At 49.9% G+C, this 18,538-nt stretch overlaps 2 protein-coding genes across 3 annotated transcripts in view; one reads left to right on the forward strand and one right to left on the reverse strand.

Moving 5' to 3' along the window:
• Window positions 1-11,003, forward strand: part of KIAA1549 (KIAA1549 ortholog) — a 57,334-nt gene extending 46,331 nt beyond the window's left edge. The window contains exons 7-20 of one of the 2 annotated variants that reach the window (XM_083180928.1): window positions 1-60; window positions 2,965-3,110; window positions 3,309-3,486; window positions 3,574-3,752; window positions 3,851-4,059; window positions 4,147-4,277; window positions 4,467-4,672; window positions 4,785-5,008; window positions 5,487-5,631; window positions 6,140-6,454; window positions 7,592-7,644; window positions 8,635-8,780; window positions 8,942-9,111; window positions 9,342-11,003. In XM_083180928.1, the coding sequence (XP_083037054.1) occupies window positions 1-60; window positions 2,965-3,110; window positions 3,309-3,486; window positions 3,574-3,752; window positions 3,851-4,059; window positions 4,147-4,277; window positions 4,467-4,672; window positions 4,785-5,008; window positions 5,487-5,631; window positions 6,140-6,454; window positions 7,592-7,644; window positions 8,635-8,780; window positions 8,942-9,111; window positions 9,342-9,551 (2,372 nt within the window). In that variant the 3' untranslated portion in view covers window positions 9,552-11,003. The remainder of the gene's footprint in view (window positions 61-2,964; window positions 3,111-3,308; window positions 3,487-3,573; window positions 3,753-3,850; window positions 4,060-4,146; window positions 4,278-4,466; window positions 4,673-4,784; window positions 5,009-5,486; window positions 5,632-6,139; window positions 6,455-7,591; window positions 7,645-8,634; window positions 8,781-8,941; window positions 9,112-9,341) is intronic. The other variant, XM_083180929.1, reaches the window with a different exon arrangement.
• A 2,151-nt stretch (window positions 11,004-13,154) lies between these two features.
• On the reverse strand, window positions 13,155-17,352 carry TMEM213 (transmembrane protein 213). The gene is made up of 3 exons (XM_083180930.1): window positions 17,274-17,352; window positions 15,531-15,569; window positions 13,155-14,332 (listed from the first exon to the last, which is right to left on the reverse strand). The coding sequence occupies exons 1-3, from the start codon at window positions 17,335-17,337 to the stop codon at window positions 14,163-14,165; spliced, it is 273 nt and encodes a 90-aa protein (XP_083037056.1). The 5' UTR covers window positions 17,338-17,352; the 3' UTR covers window positions 13,155-14,162.
• Between the last annotated feature and the right edge of the window lie 1,186 nt (window positions 17,353-18,538).

The following is an 18,538-nucleotide window of genomic DNA, read 5'->3' on the forward strand; positions in this document are numbered from 1 at the left end:
CATCAACATATCCGCAGCTCAACCTGTCCCCAATGCTGAAGGAGTCCTGGCTCCGGACAGGTGAGTACACACAGATCTGTAACATGTATTACTGTACGTGCTGCTGGGGACCCTGCTCCTTCCAGTATATAAACCTCAGTCTGGGGCTTCCTGCTGCCTCCATTCCCCTCCTCACATGTCACTGCCCCTGTCACATGCAGCCCTGTCCTCACTGACACATCACTCATCTCCTGATATACTCTGTGCTGCTGGGGATCCTGCTCCTCTCACTATATAACTCTCAGTCTGTGGCTTCCTGCTGCCTCCATTCCCCTCCTCACATCATGTCACTGCCCCTGTCACATGCAGCCCTGTCCTCACTGACACATCACTCATCTCCTGATATACTCTGTGCTGCTGGGGACCCTGCTCCTCCTACTATATAACTGTCAGTCTGTGGCTTCCTGCTGCCTCCATTCCCCTCCACACATTATGTCACTGCCCCAGTCACATGCAGCCCTGTCCTCACTGACACATCCCTCATCTCCTGATATACTCTGTGCTGCTGGGGACCCTGCTCCTCCCACTATATAACTCTCAGTCTGTGGCTTCCTGCTTCCTCCATTCCCCTCCTCACATCATGTCACTGCCCCTGTCACATGCAGCCCTGTCCTCACTGACACATCCCTCATCTCCTGATATACTCTGTGCTGCTGGGGACCCTGCTCCTCCCACTATATAACTGTCAGTCTGTGGCTTCCTGCTGCCTCCATTCCCCTCCTCACATCATGTCACTGCCCCTGTCACATGCAGCCCTGTCCTCATTGACACATCACTCATCTCCTGATATACTCTGTGCTGCTGGGGACCCTGCTCCTCCCACTATATAACTGTCAGTCTGTGGCTTCCTGCTGCCTCCATTCCCCTCCTCACATCATGTTACTGCCCCTGTCACATGCAGCCCTGTCCTCACTGACACATCACTCATCTCCTGATATACTCTGTGCTGCTGGGGACCCTGCTCCTCCCACTATATAACTCTCAGTCTGTGGCTTCCTGCTGCCCCCATTCCCCTCCTCACATCATGTCACTGCCCCTGTCACATGCAGCCCTGTCCTCACTGACACATCACTCATCTCCTGATATACTCTGTGCTGCTGGGGACCCTGCTCCTCCTACTATATAACTCTCAGCCTGTGGCTTCCTGCTGCCTCCATTCCCCTCCACACATTATGTCACTGCCCCAGTCACATGCAGCCCTGTCCTCACTGACACATCCCTCATCTCCTGATATACTCTGTGCTGCTGGGGACCCTGCTCCTCCCACTATATAACTCTCAGTCTGTGGCTTCCTGCTTCCTCCATTCCCCTCCTCACATCATGTCACTGCCCCTGTCACATGCAGCCCTGTCCTTACTGACACATCACCCATCTCCTGATATACTCTGTGCTGCTGGGGACCTGCTCCTCCCACTATATAACTCTCAGTCTGTGGCTTCCTGCTGCCTCCATTCCCCTCCTCACATCATGTCACTGTCCCTGTCACATGCAGCCCTGTCCTCACTGACACATCCCTCATCTCCTGATATACTCTGTGCTGCTGGGGACCCTGCTCCTCCCACTATATAACTCTCAGTCTGTGGCTTCCTGCTGCCTCCATTCCCCTCCTCACATCATGTCACTGCCCCTGTCACATGCAGCCCTGTCCTCACTGACACATCACTCATCTCTTGATATACTCTGTGCTGCTGTGGGCCCTGCTCCTCCCACTATATAACTCTCAGTCTGTGGCTTCCTGCTGCCCCCATTCCCCTCCTCACATCATGTCACTGCCCCTGTCACATGCAGCCCTGTCCTCACTGACACATCACTCATCTCCTGATATACTCTGTGCTGCTGGGGACCCTGCTCCTCCCACTATATAACTGTCAGTCTGTGGCTTCCTGCTGCCTCCATTCCCCTCCTCACATCATGTCACTGCCCCTGTCACATGCAGCCCTGTCCTCATTGACACATCACTCATCTCCTGATATACTCTGTGCTGCTGGGGACCCTGCTCCTCCCACTATATAACTGTCAGTCTGTGGCTTCCTGCTGCCTCCATTCCCCTCCTCACATCATGTTACTGCCCCTGTCCAATGCAGCCCTGTCCTCACTGACACATCACTCATCTCCTGATATACTCTGTGCTGCTGGGGACCCTGCTCCTCCCACTATATAACTCTCAGTCTGTGGCTTCCTGCTGCCCCCATTCCCCTCCTCACATCATGTCACTGCCCCTGTCACATGCAGCCCTGTCCTCACTGACACATCACTCATCTCCTGATATACTCTGTGCTGCTGGGGACCCTGCTCCTCCTACTATATAACTGTCAGTCTGTGGCTTCCTGCTGCCTCCATTCCCCTCCACACATTATGTCACTGCCCCAGTCACATGCAGCCCTGTCCTCACTGACACATCCCTCATCTCCTGATATACTCTGTGCTGCTGGGGACCCTGCTCCTCCCACTATATAACTCTCAGTCTGTGGCTTCCTGCTTCCTCCATTCCCCTCCTCACATCATGTCACTGTCCCTGTCACATGCAGCCCTGTCCTCACTGACACATCACCCATCTCCTGATATACTCTGTGCTGCTGGGGACCCTGCTCCTCCCACTATATAACTCTCAGTCTGTGGCTTGCTGCTGCCCCCATTCCCCTCCTCACATCATGTCACTGCCCCCGTCACATGCAGCCCTGTCCTCATTGACACATCACTCATCTCCTGATATACTCTGTGCTGCTGGGGACCCTGCTCCTCCCACTATATAACTGTCAGTCTGTGGCTTCCTGCTGCCTCCATTCCCCTCCTCACATCATGTCCCTGCCCCTGTCACATGCAGCCCTGTCCTCACTGACACATCACTCATCTCCTGATATACTCTGTGCTGCTGGAGACCCTGCTCCTCCCACTATATAACTCCCAGTCTGTGTCTCCTCCCAGTGCTGTTGGGGGTGCAGGACCAGCAGCTGAGGGATGAAGCCTTCCAGACGGAGATGGAGAGGAAGCTGGCTCAGCTCATCAGCGAGGCAACGTCACAGAAACGGCGCTGGAAAAGAGCGAGTTATGCCGGGAGCAACACTGTGCAAGTGAGAATAGTGTCCATGTACACGTTATATAGCACAGCTCACGTGGCATATGCCATACAGTACAGCCCACGTGGTATATGCCACACGGTGCAGCCCACCTGTCATATGCCATACAGTACAGACCACATGGTATATGACACATGGGACAGTTTATATACTTATACATTATGTGATAACGGTAACCCCCCCTCCCCCCAGGTAGTGAACGTCTCCCGTCTGGATGGATCAGATGACCCGGTGCAGCTGCTGTACTTCATAGAGGACCAATTTGGCCGACGGCTGGAGGCTGACAAGGCCTCCAGCCTGATTAATGAGGTGAACATCCAGCGAGCAGCCATCATTCTCGGATACCGCCTGCAGGGCACGGTGGCACAACGTGAGTAATACCCGTACCGGGGGAGGGGCCGCATTATTCCCCTCCCCCAACAAAGGCTTCCACTCCCCTCCTTATCTGTCACTGCAGCACTGAACCAGGCCCAGGAGTCCGACCGCCAGGCGCAGAACCTGTGGATCATTGTGGGCGTGGCTGTGCCGGTGTTGGTGGTGACCGTGATCATCGTCATCCTATACTGGAAGCTGTGCCGGACAGACAAACTGGACTTCCAGCCAGATACAATGAGCAATCTGCAGCAGCGGCAGAAGGTGAGGGGTCCGGGGAGGTGTTGCAGGATGCAGGGGGGGTGCGAGCGTTCCCCTTATGCGCTACTTGAATGCGTCCGTCATGTCCTCTCCTCCCCCAGCTCCAGGCTCCCAGCGTCAAGGGCTTCGACTTTGCCAAGCAGCACCTGGGCCAGCACAGCAAAGATGAGATTCTGGTTGTCCACGAGCCTCCGCCCCCTGTGCTACACGGACCCCTCAAAGACTCCACCCCTTCCGAAAATGGCGACATCCCTACGCCAAAGTCCAAGGGCTCTGCTAAACCCAACAAGCTCGGGCGGCATCGGGGCAGGTGAGAGAACGCAGTCTGGAGCCGCAGCCTTGGTATTGGTCTGCAATATGTGCATAACAATAGCTGTCATTAACATTTATTTGGCAGTAGGGTCACCCCCTCCGACGCGGGATCCACCGCCAGTGACCCGTCCAGTGGAAAGGATTCGGGAGAGGATGAATCTCCGAGACCCTCGGCTCCTCCGCGAGAACTCCACATGCGATCAATGCCCAAGGGAGGTTAGTCCGGCTTTATGAAGCGTGCCAAGATGGCCGCCCTCCCACTCGATCCAGCGTATGGCTCCTTTACAAGCACAACGCCTTGTATATAACCACTTACTCAGTCTTGTGTATATTCTTGCCCTTATAATGTGCCTTACCCCATAGGTAGTCCAGACTGAGTCTGTTTAACGCGTTTTGCCTTTGCAGAGATGCCGGTGTTGGGCATGGGGGCGGATCAGCATTCTTCCGCTTCCATATTTGAACATGTGGACAGGATGTCGCGCTCCTCCGAAGCCAGCCGCCGCCTGCCCAGCAAAATTCAGTTGATCGCCATGCAGCCGATGGCCACGCCCGCTATGCATGGGCTGTCTGTGGCGGAGCGGGAGGTGGAGGCTAACAAGATAAACAGAGAGGTGCGTTTACAGCTCAGTGGTACAGTGCAGGGGGCAACACACGAACCGGGGGTCACATCTTGGGGGAGGGGTGACAGATTCTTATTCTCATTATTTTGCCTGTCCCGCTCAGATTCAGACAACACTGCGACATAAGTCGGAGATCGAGCACCATCGCAATAAGATCCGGCTGCGAGCCAAGCGCAAGGGACACTACGAGTTCCCCCTGGTGGACGTTGTGGGAATGACAGACACCAAGGAACGGCAGCGTCTGTATCGCAGGGCTCAGATGCAGTTTGATAAGATCCTGGATCCCGTGTTGGGCGTCCCTACTGTGTTCATTGAGCCACGCAGAAGGTGAGACTCTAACCCTCAGGACGTCAGTGAGGCAGGAGGTACAAACTGCGAAACGCGCGTAAGCAATGTGCTGTCCCGGGAAGTCCTGTCAGCAAGAGCATGCTGGGATTGGCGTTTCCATATTACGATACAGATCTGACTGATTGTTACTGAGTATGTGGCTACACGTTCCGGGACTTCCCCTTTCAAGGCACGAAGGAAAACCCTAGTAGTGTATAATGAACTCAGATAATTAATCCCTGATCTGTGAATATTGAACAATTAGTTCCCAGCCTGTAATATCAGCGCCGGGAACCGAGCACAACTGAATTGCTCTGTCTGGCATCATCTAGTGGCCGCCTGTGCACAAAACGCGTGAATTCCCCCCCGTAGTGATGAGGAGCAGCGTTGTCCTTTTCTTATATAGGATATTATTTGATTGAACCCATTTGGAATCAGTGTATCTGCCGTGATCACTTCACGACTTCCTAATTCACAGCTCGAGGTCGAGACGTTCCCCGAAGCAGCGGCGAAAGCAGCAAGGGTCCTCAAGCCCCCCGGATGCAGACCGCGACCGGTTGATTACGACGGACAGCGAGGGTACCTACAAGCGGCCACCAGGTGTCAGTAACTCTGCCTATGTGGTAAGTGTGGGAACTTGTGCTTGTAATCTGGTGACTGCTATGGGCTGGCTTCAGGAGCTCCCTGATACACATCTAACCCACACGCTACATAGCACATGGATGTTAGAACACGTGTAATCTGCATGGCATTGGACACACGCCTAGCTGCGCTGATGTTCAGTCCGTGAATGTAACAGATCAGAGAGGAATCATTGTTATATCGGTGAAGCGTCTGATAATGAATATGTAACCGTTCCGTTATACGTACAATGTTCTCCGCATCGTTGGCGCCTGTCAGGGTTAATGGAGCGGAGCGAGGAGAGTTTAGCGTAACCTAGCACAATGCAGGTGAGCGTGCCGTATAATACAGATGTATACATCGCCTTTGGCTCAATGATCTGTACTCCCATCCGTCTACATATATAACTCAGCGTTATTAATACATCACACGCATCACGTTACCGCCAGCGGTTACATCCCCGTAGCCGCGTCACTGATGGTGCCCCCAACCTGTGCTTTCTCTCCGCAGTCTGACCCCGATCTCCCCTCTGATAATCCCACCCCGATGTCTGATCTGGGCAAGTACCCCGTCTCTCCCCCGCACAACCCGACCACTGCACAGTATGTGGCCCCCCAGCCTTCCATCGAGGAGGTCCGTCAGACTATGCAGTCTCTGCTGGATGATGCATTCGCACTGGTGGCCCCCAGCAGCCATGGTCCCGGGGCTCTACCATCGGGAAACAGTTTGGGGCAGGAGCCGGTCAGCAGTACCCCTGCCCGCTCAGGCCGGGGGACAACGCCCTGGGGGGGACAGTACCCCCAGCATCCAACATCCCACTTCAATGTAAGTGATGAGAATGTCCTGTATTATTTATTATGTTATATTGTGAGTTCCGTGTGCGATTTGTATGTTATAACGTTAGTACAGTGTGTGATTTGTTCATAATGATGTTAGTACAGTGTGCGTCACACTTGCTGCTCCAGCGAGGGGGGGGGGGTGCAGGCAGACCCGCTCATCCAGCGCGGGGGGGGGGGGGGCTGGGCATACCCACTGATGCGGGGGGGGAAGGGGGGCGGGCAGCGGTGTTGGCAGACCTGCTACTCCGATGGGGGGGGGGGGGGATGGTTTCCGCTCAGACCCAAGGATTCAGTGGGGGGTAGGGCGGGCATACCCACTGCTCCAGGGGGTGTGTGCATGCAGAACCGCTGCTCGCAGGGGGGGAGGGGGGGGGGGTGCAGGGGCAGACCCGCCGGGGGGGGGGGGGGGGTTGGGTGCGGGGGGGCAGACCACCATCTCTCAGCACATTGGCTCTGACTGATCACATGATCTCAGTGCCACCGGAACTCTGCCATCTCTCAGCACATTGGCTCTGACTGATCACATGATCTCAGTATCACCAGAAGTCTGCCATCTCTCAGCACATTGGCTCTGACTGATCACATGATCTCAGTGCCACCGGAACTCTGCCATCTCTCAGCACATTGGCTCTGACTGATCACATGATCTCAGTGCCACTGGAAGTCTGCCATCTCTCAGCACATTGGCTCTGACTGATCACATGATCTCAGTATCACTGGATGCTTAAAGCTTTAGGGGCCAGATTCTTTAAGCTTCAAAAGTGATAGAATGGAGAGTGATAAACAACCAGCCAATCAGCTACTGTCTGACATTTTTCAAACACAGTCTGTGACATGTCAGGCAGGAGCTGATTGGCTGGCTGTTTATCACTCTCCAGTTTATCACTTCTGAAGCTTAGAGAATCTGGCCCAATATCTCTGAGCTGCTGAAGAATGATATTGGCCTCTTGCTCGGACTTTCCCCAGACTGTAATTGTGGAACTACAATTACCAGCAAGCCCTGCACGCTGGTGGCGGGCAGAGTATGCTGGGTTTCATAGTTCCACAACATCGGGAAAGGACGGCTATGACTGCAAAGCAATATAACACAGTATTAATGCTGATCTGTTTCCTTCCCTTTCAGAGATTTGTAGAATTTGGGGCGATCCAGGCCTCTGCTCCCAGTCTAATGACAAGGTAACGTCCGTAGCGGGTGCATTACTAGCTTAGGACAGCAGGGGGCAGTGCACAGTTATCCAATCATCAGTGTATAGACATCTTCTTATATCTCAGCATCGCTCTTGTCTAACCATTCGTAATGAGGAATATGCATGGGAGCGAAGGATTCTGGGTAGCGATACCATAAAATGGCTTTTCCTCACTAGTGTATTAGACTATTAGTGTATAGGTCTGCCTGATTCCTCAGTCCGTACGCACCCTGTCCTCACCTTTAGGGCAGGAGTGTGACAGAGACAAGGTACAGTCCCTGTCATCTATATGTAGAGGAGGCCGCGTCTGCGGTGCGTTTCGTGGCCCGCTTTGTAGAGTGACATTTATCTGGTGCAGTGGCCTTAAGTTTTCTTTGCCTTTATATATAGAATGTTTGTGGCTGTTGTACGTACACATGTTTCTGCTTTCATTGCCCGTTGTAATGGAGACAGAAGTAGAAGTGCGTGCATTTACCCAGAATGCAGCGGCCGTCGGCGAACGTTGTCTGGAAATTTCCTGGAGGCGCTGTTAGTAGCGGGGTTAATGAGCTGGCAAGGCCGTCACGGCACACTGAGCCCTGAGCTGTGCTCCGGCCCTGATTCCCAGCAGAGATTGTCACATAACAGCCTGTTACCTTCATCTGTGCCGTCCCCTCCCCCCATGTATGTGTGATACTTCTGGTGTAACCCTCGGGCATGAAGTAAGACGTGTAACACGTTTCATAGGCTCGTACATAACTGCAAGTAACTCACATACAGCGAGAACATACAAATATATCACAATGTGATTGGTCCTTGGGTGGAGATGCCAGGCGTCGTTGCCCTAAGCAACCAACTTGTTTCCCGTGAGATCAGATCTATACTAACCGGTGAGATGATTGCGTATTATAGAAGACAGCCCTGGTATTGGGATATAAGTGTAATAGGGAGGCAGGAATGTAGAATGCACCTCTCAGCGTCTGCTTCCGTCCCTCCCCAGGAGTCCAGGGTTCGGCTCAGGGTTCCTGCCCCCGGCGGAGGCGCCGCAGTCAGAGTCTCAGCAGGGAGACCCGCAGTACCCCTCCCGCAGCTACCAGGAGGACGTGTCATCCGTCGCCAGACCCCGACCCCTGGGCAGCAATTCAGGTAATGAATCCTGTATAAATGAAAGGCACCTGTCTGCGATTTCTCGCCCCCCTGACTGTCACATCCCGGGATCCATGTTCCCATCCGGTCTCCTCCCTCGTTTGTTGCAACGATTTTCCGCTGTTCCGTGGGGCTGACGTGAAATTTATTTCTCTCAAAAGGCTCCGCCCAGATCCACCAGCTGACCCAGGTGGGCATCGCCAGCCGAATGGGGGCGCAACCCACAGACCTGGCATCTAACAGGTCTGGGCAGCCGTCTGGAGGTCCTGGCTGGTCCTCGTACTATAACCACGATGAGGAGACCGCAAGAAATGTCCTGCACAGAGATGCGGTAAGTCAGCGGCTAATGTCGCATTACAGACTGCATATATAATGATACACCCCACTGTAATCACGTGTGGTTAGGGCCTGACGAGTCCTCATACGGCTTTATGGACCCTCCCACTTCTCTAGATCCACATTATTCTTCCACGAACATGATGGGGGTACTGACCCGCTGTGTTCCAGAGCTCGGGCCAGTCATTAAGAACTTTCATTAACATTGGCTTTTTTTCCCCCCAGGGTACCGCGCAGGATTACGGACCCCCCCAGATGTACTCGGTGAACAGAGGTCCGCCAACATCACACCTCCCACCATCCATCTGTTACCCCTCCGGCTCTGCCGAGGACGTCCACCTGGGCCACTCTTCCGCCTCACTCATCAAGGCCATCCGCGAAGAACTCCTGCGTCTCTCCCAGAAACAAGCGGTTGCGAGCACCTACCACAGCTGATAGGAGTTGCGCTCAGCCGGTGTAATGTCCGCTTCCTATGGAAGCCAGAGCGTCAGGCTGGACGGTCTGAGAGGGAGCTGGCACTGTAGGAGATGAGCGCGCGAAACGTGTGGCTGAACATCTTTACAGCTGGTTGGGTCAGCAACACAGGCCGCCTGGGGTAACGCGGGTATCAGGCCCGGATGATGAGCGTATTGTTCCTGCAAGCACCATGTATAGTTACACCAGTGTGCCAGACCTTTAAGCGTGTATGAGCCTAAGAGAGTGCAATCACATTGCTGGCACCAGTAAGCCTCACGGAGCAGATGTTCGTATTTATCACACAACACTAGTGCCGAGATTTAAAAAGGGCAACATTTTCTATATCACGGACAGAGCTGCATACATGCTATAAGTATGTGTTTGTGGGCGGACACGTGGGTGGGGCGGACCTGCCTCTCCCATGCAAGGGTAAAACATTTCTGTATTTTTTATTTTGTCCATTCACTTATTTGCAATTCATCAACCCATCAAGATAAAAAAATATGGGGTGTAAATGTAGGTGACGCTTTAGTAACTAAGCGAGGCAGCCGATAGGGTCTGGGGGGGGGGGGGGTGTATAATGTTGTGCGTTGGCCTATTGGAGAATTTGAATTAGTTTTAATTATAATAAGGAACTCTGAATAACAGCAGGGTTCCCGTTCTGGGACCGACGCGTTTCGCAGACTTGCGTTTTTAGGGAATGTTGTAGAAAGGAGGATTCAGAGGCGCTTCTCCAGGTGTCGCCTCAAGCCGTTCCACAGCCCAAATACCCTTGAGCATCATAGGATTGTGTATGATGTGGTTGCGCAGGTTCCCGATTCTCGACTTGCCGGCATGTGATCCGGCGTGTTTGCTAGCGGGGGGGGGGGGGGGACTTTTATCTTGTATATATTTTATTACAAATCTATATTTATCAGGTGAGATATTGTAGCTTTAGAAACATTAAATTATGGATTGGGGGGGCGGGGTGCTACACCCTCAGCACATCGCGTTTCGCCAGTATAAAATCATCTTTGCAGGTATCGAGTGTCCATGGCTGGTTTCCTGGAAGTAGTACTGTGCAAGAGAGGGCGAGGGAGGGTAAAAGGGTTCCCAACCCGTAATATCATGGTGACATTTGGAAACCGGATGTATGTTACGGAAAGGCACCGGAAAGGTGTAACAATTGGGGGGGTTAAGAGATAATGATGTGAAGGATTCGTCAGGTTTAGCTTGGTATTATCTGGCAGTGTCGGGGTTAAATGTCCAGGATAAGCGGCTTCTTCCGCTGTGTCGGCTGCGCAGACGGAGTAACGTGCAGTGGGACAGTGACAGGAAGGTGCGAGCGATGCAGTGAAGGATTATGGGAAGAGCAGTAGATTGGAGGGGGATGCGGTCATCTATTAGAATGAACTTAGGTCTACAGTCATTAGGTCGACCCCACTAGGTCGACTGGCAGGAAGGTCGACCTGACTTAAGGTCGACATGGGCCAAGGTCGACATGACTTAAGGTCGAATTTGCATAAAGGTCGACATGAGGAAGGTCGACTGGTCATAAGGTAGACATGGGTTTTTCACTGTTTTTTGAGCCGACATGTGCCGACAGGCGGTATTCCATGCCCTACCATCCACTAGGGCGTGGTGGGAGAATAAAATAGTGTGCCGAGCGCAGCGAATCACCGTGCCCGAAGCATCGCGAGCGAAGCGAGCGATGCGAGGGTCCGATTCTCATTGCCAACTGTGTCTATGTCGACTGTGTCGACATTCGGATAAAAAAAAACAGTGAAAAACCCATGTCGACCTTATGACCAGTCGACCTTCCTCATGTCGACCTTTATGCAAATTCGACCTTAAGTCATGTCTACCTTTGCCCATGTCGACCTTAAGTCAGGTCGACCTTCCTGCCAGTCGACCTAGTGGGGTCGACCTAATGACTGTAGACCTAAGTTCATTCTGACAGATGTCCCGATTCCATTGGAGGGCGGGAGGCAGGAAGGTAATTGGGCAGAGAGATGCAGTGAAGGATTATGGGAAGAGCAGTAGATTGGAGGGCGGTACTCAGGAAGATAACTGGGAAGAGACATGGGAAATGTGAGTGGGTTAAGGACAGGACAGGTTGTATGACGGAGCACAGTCCCCGGTTCTCTGACGGAGTGAGGCAGATTGTGCCGGCTGGGGAGGGACTTGTTTATGGTTGTAAATGAGATGTTTCATTATAAGACAAGACGGAGATGAGAGGAGAACGTTAAGGTCATTCCTTATTATTCCATACAAAGTACAACTCCCAGCTAGCTGCTGCCTGGGGACGGTGGGGGTTGGAGTTCAGCAGTGAGGTACTTATGAGGTACTTAGCGGATGTCAGCTTCCCGTACCCGCAGATCTAAGGCACCAGAGAGTGTCAGATCTGCGAGCACTTTCAAAGAATCACCCCCTATTGTCGACTCCCCTGAAACGGACCTGACCGTGTCAACACTTGAAGGTGCCGACATTGTGGTTATTGCGATGACAGACATAGTATATACCTCTGGTTTACCCCACAAGGCCTGATGTTGCTGACCCAGCCAGTAATGAGAGGGTTAATCTAAGGTGCTAGCTGTACACAGCAATACACAATCTGCTCAGCGCAGAGCTGCCGACACTGTTCTGTATTTGGATGTTGACACATTGTCTGATTATCAACTCGTCGGCTTCTGTTAAATGTGTTACCCGGGCCCCAAACAAACTGTTGTGTCACCATCAACACGTCGACGCCTTGCCGGAGAAATCCAGGATTATCCGGACGAGGAAACGGGAAGAGTTTGTGAGTGACGGAACCGAACTATTTGTAACAACAAAAACTGATCCCAGCACCATTTGTGGTCTTTCCCCATTCCCCTAGAAGTCCTTTACGGTACGAAGTGCTGGTCTGGTGGGCCTGTGAGGGGGTCACACCCCGGAATGCGTCGGGACCGGGCCCCTGGGGTGTATGTGTGCCGTTATCGGGCCAACAGGTCTATAGTTCTATAAAAACCACTTTGTATGTAAACGTTCCTTGTCATTTTTCTGTTTTTTTTGGGGGGTGTTATTTTTTGGAGGGGGGGGGGGTTTACCGGTCACTAGGTCGACACAAATTAGGTTGACAGGCATTGGCTTGACCACTGAAGGTCGACAGGGTTGTAAGATCGACACCAGCATTAAAACAACAATGGTAAGGTCGACATGCCCTGTCGGCTTAAAAAAAACCCCTTATGTTTGTGTCAACCTTCCAACCCATGTCGACCTATTTTATGTGTCGACCCAATGCACATCGGCCTAATATGGGTCTACCTAATGACTGGGGGGGCTGGCGGGCCCAGTCCTGGGGGTACATTTGCTGTGATCTCAGTTTTTTTTTAGATGTTTGTGTGTTTTTTGTTTTTAATTTTCCAATGTTAAGATGTTTTTTCTGTTTTGTTTTTTATTATGTGCACGTGTTGGGGGGTGGTCGGTCGGATACACGGGGGTCTCTCCGCTGGTAATTGGTGGTTGGTGCATGTCATAACTGAACAAAATAATAAAGAAATCTGTAAAGAAAAAATGTTTTCACCGATGATCCAATAATGTTATATTTTATTTCTGTTCAGCATCATGAAAGCCGTTCCTAATATTGTTACAGTTATATACAGAGGTCCCGGGTCTGTGCCATCTGCAAATGCACCGGAGGCCGCCATTTTGTGGGCGGATCTTATAGAAATATGGAGGGGGCTGGACTGCTCACCCCAATTCTAAACATAAGTTTTGCTGCTGTTCTGAGACTTGTTGTACCATACAGAAAAAGAAAAATGCAGGTGCACCCCCAAAACTCCAAAGTCCCGTACACACTACGCAATATCGTTTGTTGTAATGTTGCTTAGTACGTGCACTCAATATCGTTAATGACATAAGGGCCCATTTATCATGTATCGATCGGGGCAGAATGTTATCGCCCAGAATCGCATTGTCAAATGTGGACCTATCGGCAGGATTATGCAGGGTCAGGGATCCGACTCCCCGCTGACCGCATCGCCCCGGCGGCAGAGCGATCCGTAACCCATTAGCTACAATGGGCTATCGCCACCCCAGGGATGCGATACTTAACCGCAAATATTGAATGATAAATGCCCCCCCACGTTCTGTTTTCTGGAATGTGTTGTGTTAATATCATTAATATCAAACTTTGAATCTTAGCGACATTCTGCAAGAACACAATAAATCCCCAAAGATAAGATATATATATATATAGATGATATAATATGCTGGTTCCCCCCCCGATTGATCACTCATGCCGTTATATGGTTCTGCGTCACTAAATGTGGGTGTGGTCCTGCTGCTGGTTATCGCTGACGCACATTAATGAGCGATGACAGACATTACTGCAATGTATCATGTATTCCGGCCGATGCTGGGGACATGGCGTCAGGAAAGTCTCAGAGTAAACACTGGGAAATAATAATAACAGGATATGACACAAAGGGGGAGATGTATCGAGGCTCGGAGAGAGATACGGCGGATAAGTTGCAGCTTCTGTCGTCGTTCCTCAGGACTCTCCTTGGGATGGATTCTGCTGCGTTCTCTTCGTCCCGGGGTCCCCTCCATCCTGAGGATCCCCCCCGGTTATGCGTGTAGGTATTTGGGTTCGTTTGGTTTCAAGTTCATGACTTTACAGACACAGAAGAGGATGAGGGTGAAGAACCACAAACCCCAGCCCACGGCGGCCGCGATCCAGCCGTAACTGTCCATTTCCGGTGTACAGCAGGTGCTCGCCATAACGCAGATGTCGTCTTCTGTAGGGGGGCAAATACAGATCAGAGAGGTTTATATGGCCCAGCATGTTCCATTCTGCTTTATATCGCTTGGAAAACAAAGGTGGTCACTAAGGGCCTGATTCAGGTTCACTTGCAATGCACATCTGGGGCCTGATTCTAGTTGCTTCAGATTACTCCACACGCAACGCTTCAAACTTCGCAGCATTGCATGTGGATTACAATAAGGTCCTTGGTTTTGCTAATGGACAAAACCATGCTGCACTGTAGGTGGGGCAGATGTAACATGTGCAGAGAGTTACATTTGGGTGAGGTTTGTACTTCAAACTGATATCTATGTTGCAGTGTAAGAATAAAGCAGCCAGTATTTACCCTGCACAGAGACACAATAACTGACCAAAATCTAACTCTCTCTGCTCCTGTTACATCTGCCCCACCTGCAGGGCAGCATGGTTTTGTCCATTAGCAAATTAAGTGTGCTTTGCGAGTGAACTTGAATCACCCCTAAATGACAGACAGGCTTACAATCTAATAGGGTCATGGCGGCATACTGTAATACTACGTGGGTCAGAAGCGCCTTGTGATATGATCCAATCACACAGCGATCGGCTCTGGGGTCAGAGTGCTCACACCAGCTGGGGGGGGGGGGACAACATGCATTGGGATCTACGCGTTTCACCCACTCTGCACCTGGCTTCCCACATCTGCCATTGGCACCCAAGGGAGAAAGTTACCACCCATCAGTAAATTTACTGACACTGTGAAATATTACTACAGGGGTTTTTATTTTCCTGCAAGAGATAATGACTACAAGTCTGCAGCTGAGCAGTTCTGATCCCCTCACTGGGGTTCCGGTTCCGAGCAGATGTCTGTGCCCCAGTTTGGCCATTGAGGTTGGAGCCAGTAAATTATAAATAAGGGATGTTCTACTTGGGTCATATATCGGGGGGATATTTATCAAATCATGGAGAAAGATCAAGCACCAACCAGTCATATTTATAGCACAGCCTGTAATGTGACCGCTACAAGCTGATTGGTCGGTACTTTATCTCTCTCCAAGATTTAATAATCATCTCCCATTGCCTTAAACATAAAGTTTGATAGCATATAATTCTCTATAGCCCCGGTGTTATCTCCCCCCCTCCTGATTAGGGACTGAGGGTTCGCCCCTGGTCTGGCGCAGGCTGGAATACGATCTGGTGGAGGTATCAGGACTCACCTGGACATTGCAGTAGTCCTGACACGGTGCTGTTGGCATCTGAAATATGGAAAGAAGGTTCAGCCCATTAATTGGTGACAAGGACACACATCACAGGTGTAATGGGGGGGGGGGGGAGGCACATGGCGAGGGCGGGACCCCCAGATATGAGACTTTACTTTGCACAGTGATATATTCAAATGACGTTATGGGGTGTAATAACGTATCAGTACATCACCTGTAATAACGTATCAGTACAACACCTGTAATAACGTATCAGTACAACACCTGTAATAACGTATCAGTGCATCACTTGTAATAACGTACCAGTACATCACCTGTAATAACGTACCAGTACAACACCTGTAATAACGTATCAGTACATCACCTGTAATAACGTATCAGTACATCACCTGTAATAACGTACCAGTACATCACCTGTAATAACGTATCAGTACATCACCTGTAATAACGTATCGGTACATCACCTGTAATAACGTATCAGTACATCACCTGTAATAACGTACCAGTACATCACCTGTAATAACGTACCAGTACAACACCTGTAATAACGTATCAGTGCATCACCTGTAATAACGTACCAGTACATCACCTGTAATAACGTACCAGTACAACACCTGTAATAACGTATCAGTACATCACCTGTAATAACGTACCAGTACAACACCTGTAATAACGTATCAGTACATCACCTGTAATAACGTACCAGTACAACACCTTTAATAACGTACTAGTACAACACCTGTAATAACGTACCAGTACAACACCTGTAATAACGTATCAGTACATCACCTGTAATAACGTATCAGTACATCACTTGTAATAACGTACCAGTACAACACCTGTAATAAAGTACCAATACAACACCTGTAATAACGTATCAGTACAGCACCTGTAATAACATATCAGTATAGCACTTGTAATATAGTACCAGTACAACACCTGTAATAAAGTACCAGTACAACACCTGTAATAACGTATCAGTACAGCACCTGTAATAACGTATCAGTACAGCACCTGTAATAACGTATCAGTATAGCACCTGTAATAACGTACCAGTACAACACCTGTAATAACGTATCAGTACATCACCTGTAATAACGTACCAGTACAACACCTGTAATAACGTACCAGTACAATACCTGTAATAACGTATCAGTATAGCACCTGTAATATAGTACCAGTACAACACCTGTAATAACGTACCAGTACAACACCTTTAATACCGTATCAGTACAGCACCTGTAATAATGTATCAGTACAGCACCTGTAATAACGTATCAGTATAGCACCTGTAATAATGTATCAGTACAGCACCTGTAATAACATCAGTACATCACCTGTAATAACGTATCAGTACAGCACCTGTAATAACATCAGTACATCACCTGTAATAACGTATCAGTACTGCACCTGTAATAACGTATCAGTACAACACCTGTAATAACGTACCAGTACAATACCTGTAATAACGTATCAGTATAGCACCTGTAATATAGTACCAGTACAACACCTGTAATAACGTACCAGTACAACACCTTTAATACCGTATCAGTACAGCACCTGTAATAATGTATCAGTACAGCACCTGTAATAACGTATCAGTATAGCACCTGTAATAATGTATCAGTACAGCACCTGTAATAACATCAGTACATCACCTGTAATAACGTATCAGTACAGCACCTGTAATAACGTATCAGTACAGCACCTGTAATAATGTATAATAAGGGATGGACTCACCTGGTGCAATCTCCGGGATATAACAGAAGAGGAGCAGGAGGGAGACAGACAGAGAGGGCTTCATTTTGGTTACAGTGCACAGTCCCTACCCTGGACTTGATCTGACAGGAGAACAACCTGGCTGATCAGGAGCAGAGGAGTGGGAGGAGCTACCGGTGGCAGAGCTCCGCCCCCACACTCACCTGTGCAGCAGAGGAATTGTCACTATGTAGGAATACTGGGTGAGATTTAATGGGATGAGAGATTCAGAAAATGAGAGATTTGGTGAGAAATCTCCAGTTTTTTTAAAGCGGCAATCATTTACACTTCAAAATCAAACTGGTTTTGCGGTGTAAATGATTGCTGTTTTAAAAAAACTGGAGATTTCTTACCAAATCTCTCACTTTCTGAATATCTCATCCTATTAAATCTCACCCAATATGTCATTACTGTGATGGATTGAACTAATCAGACATTGCACTATCTTCCACCATGAGACGTTTGTCACATGTCACACCTGGAACGCAGAGAGAAGATTTTTGCACAAAAAGAAAATTGGTTTAGCTGCAAAATCCATCAAATCTGCTGAAATTGCAGCCAAACGTGAAATTTCAGAAATGGATCAAATGTCAGCTTCATATATATTTGTATAATTGTGGCGTCCGATCTGTGTTTGGTGGCATAGTGTAGTTTGCATTACGTTGTGCGCATTATTTCCACGGAGAGGCGTAAAACGCCATTATTCCGCAACGCTACCGTATTGTAATGAGACGATTATTCCAGGCCGCCATTTTGGACACAAAGACATTGGAACTGGATGATAAACACTGATCGGATCTCAGGAGAGGATCCAACTACCAAAGCTGCACATGGGGTGCTGATGTCAGCGCGGTGATCTCTGGCGATGGCTCTGCAGTAACAGCGCAGTTACCGACTGATCTAGACCGATGTTTTTCGGGGACATTTATCAGCAAACTATTTTTATATTTTGGGATTTGTAATTGTTAGTAAATGTGTTTTAGCCCCAGAAACACAACATCGGTCGAGATCGATTTTTTATCGGTTTCAAACAGGAATATCGTTCTTTAGTTAATATATCCCTTGGGGTCAACAACCGCCCGTACAAGTGCATTGTGGCGGTATCCGGATGGCCGATAGAGAGTGCCTAGCCCGACATACATATGGTCGACGTGTAGAAAAGGTCAACACAGAAAAAAGTCTACATGGCTATTGTTGGCATGATTTTTAAATGTTATTTTTTTAACTATTACAACACCCACGTGGAC

Source organism: Crinia signifera, chromosome 4, assembly GCF_055691185.1.
Source record: "Crinia signifera chromosome 4, ASM5569118v1, whole genome shotgun sequence".
NCBI classification, from domain to species: domain Eukaryota; kingdom Metazoa; phylum Chordata; class Amphibia; order Anura; family Myobatrachidae; genus Crinia; species Crinia signifera.

Bases quoted from the DNA above. Each gene is read 5' to 3' on its own strand.
- TMEM213 (XM_083180930.1), bottom strand. From the start codon at position 17,337: ATGAAGCCCTCTCTGTCTGTCTCCCTCCTGCTCCTCTTCTGTTATATC. The intron at 15,570-17,273 runs GTGAGTCCATCC...TCCATATTTCAG, and splicing joins TATCCCGGAGATTGCACCAG to ATGCCAACAGCACCGTGTCA. The intron at 14,333-15,530 runs GTGAGTCCTGAT...GCCCCCCTACAG, and splicing joins AGGACTACTGCAATGTCCAG to AAGACGACATCTGCGTTATG.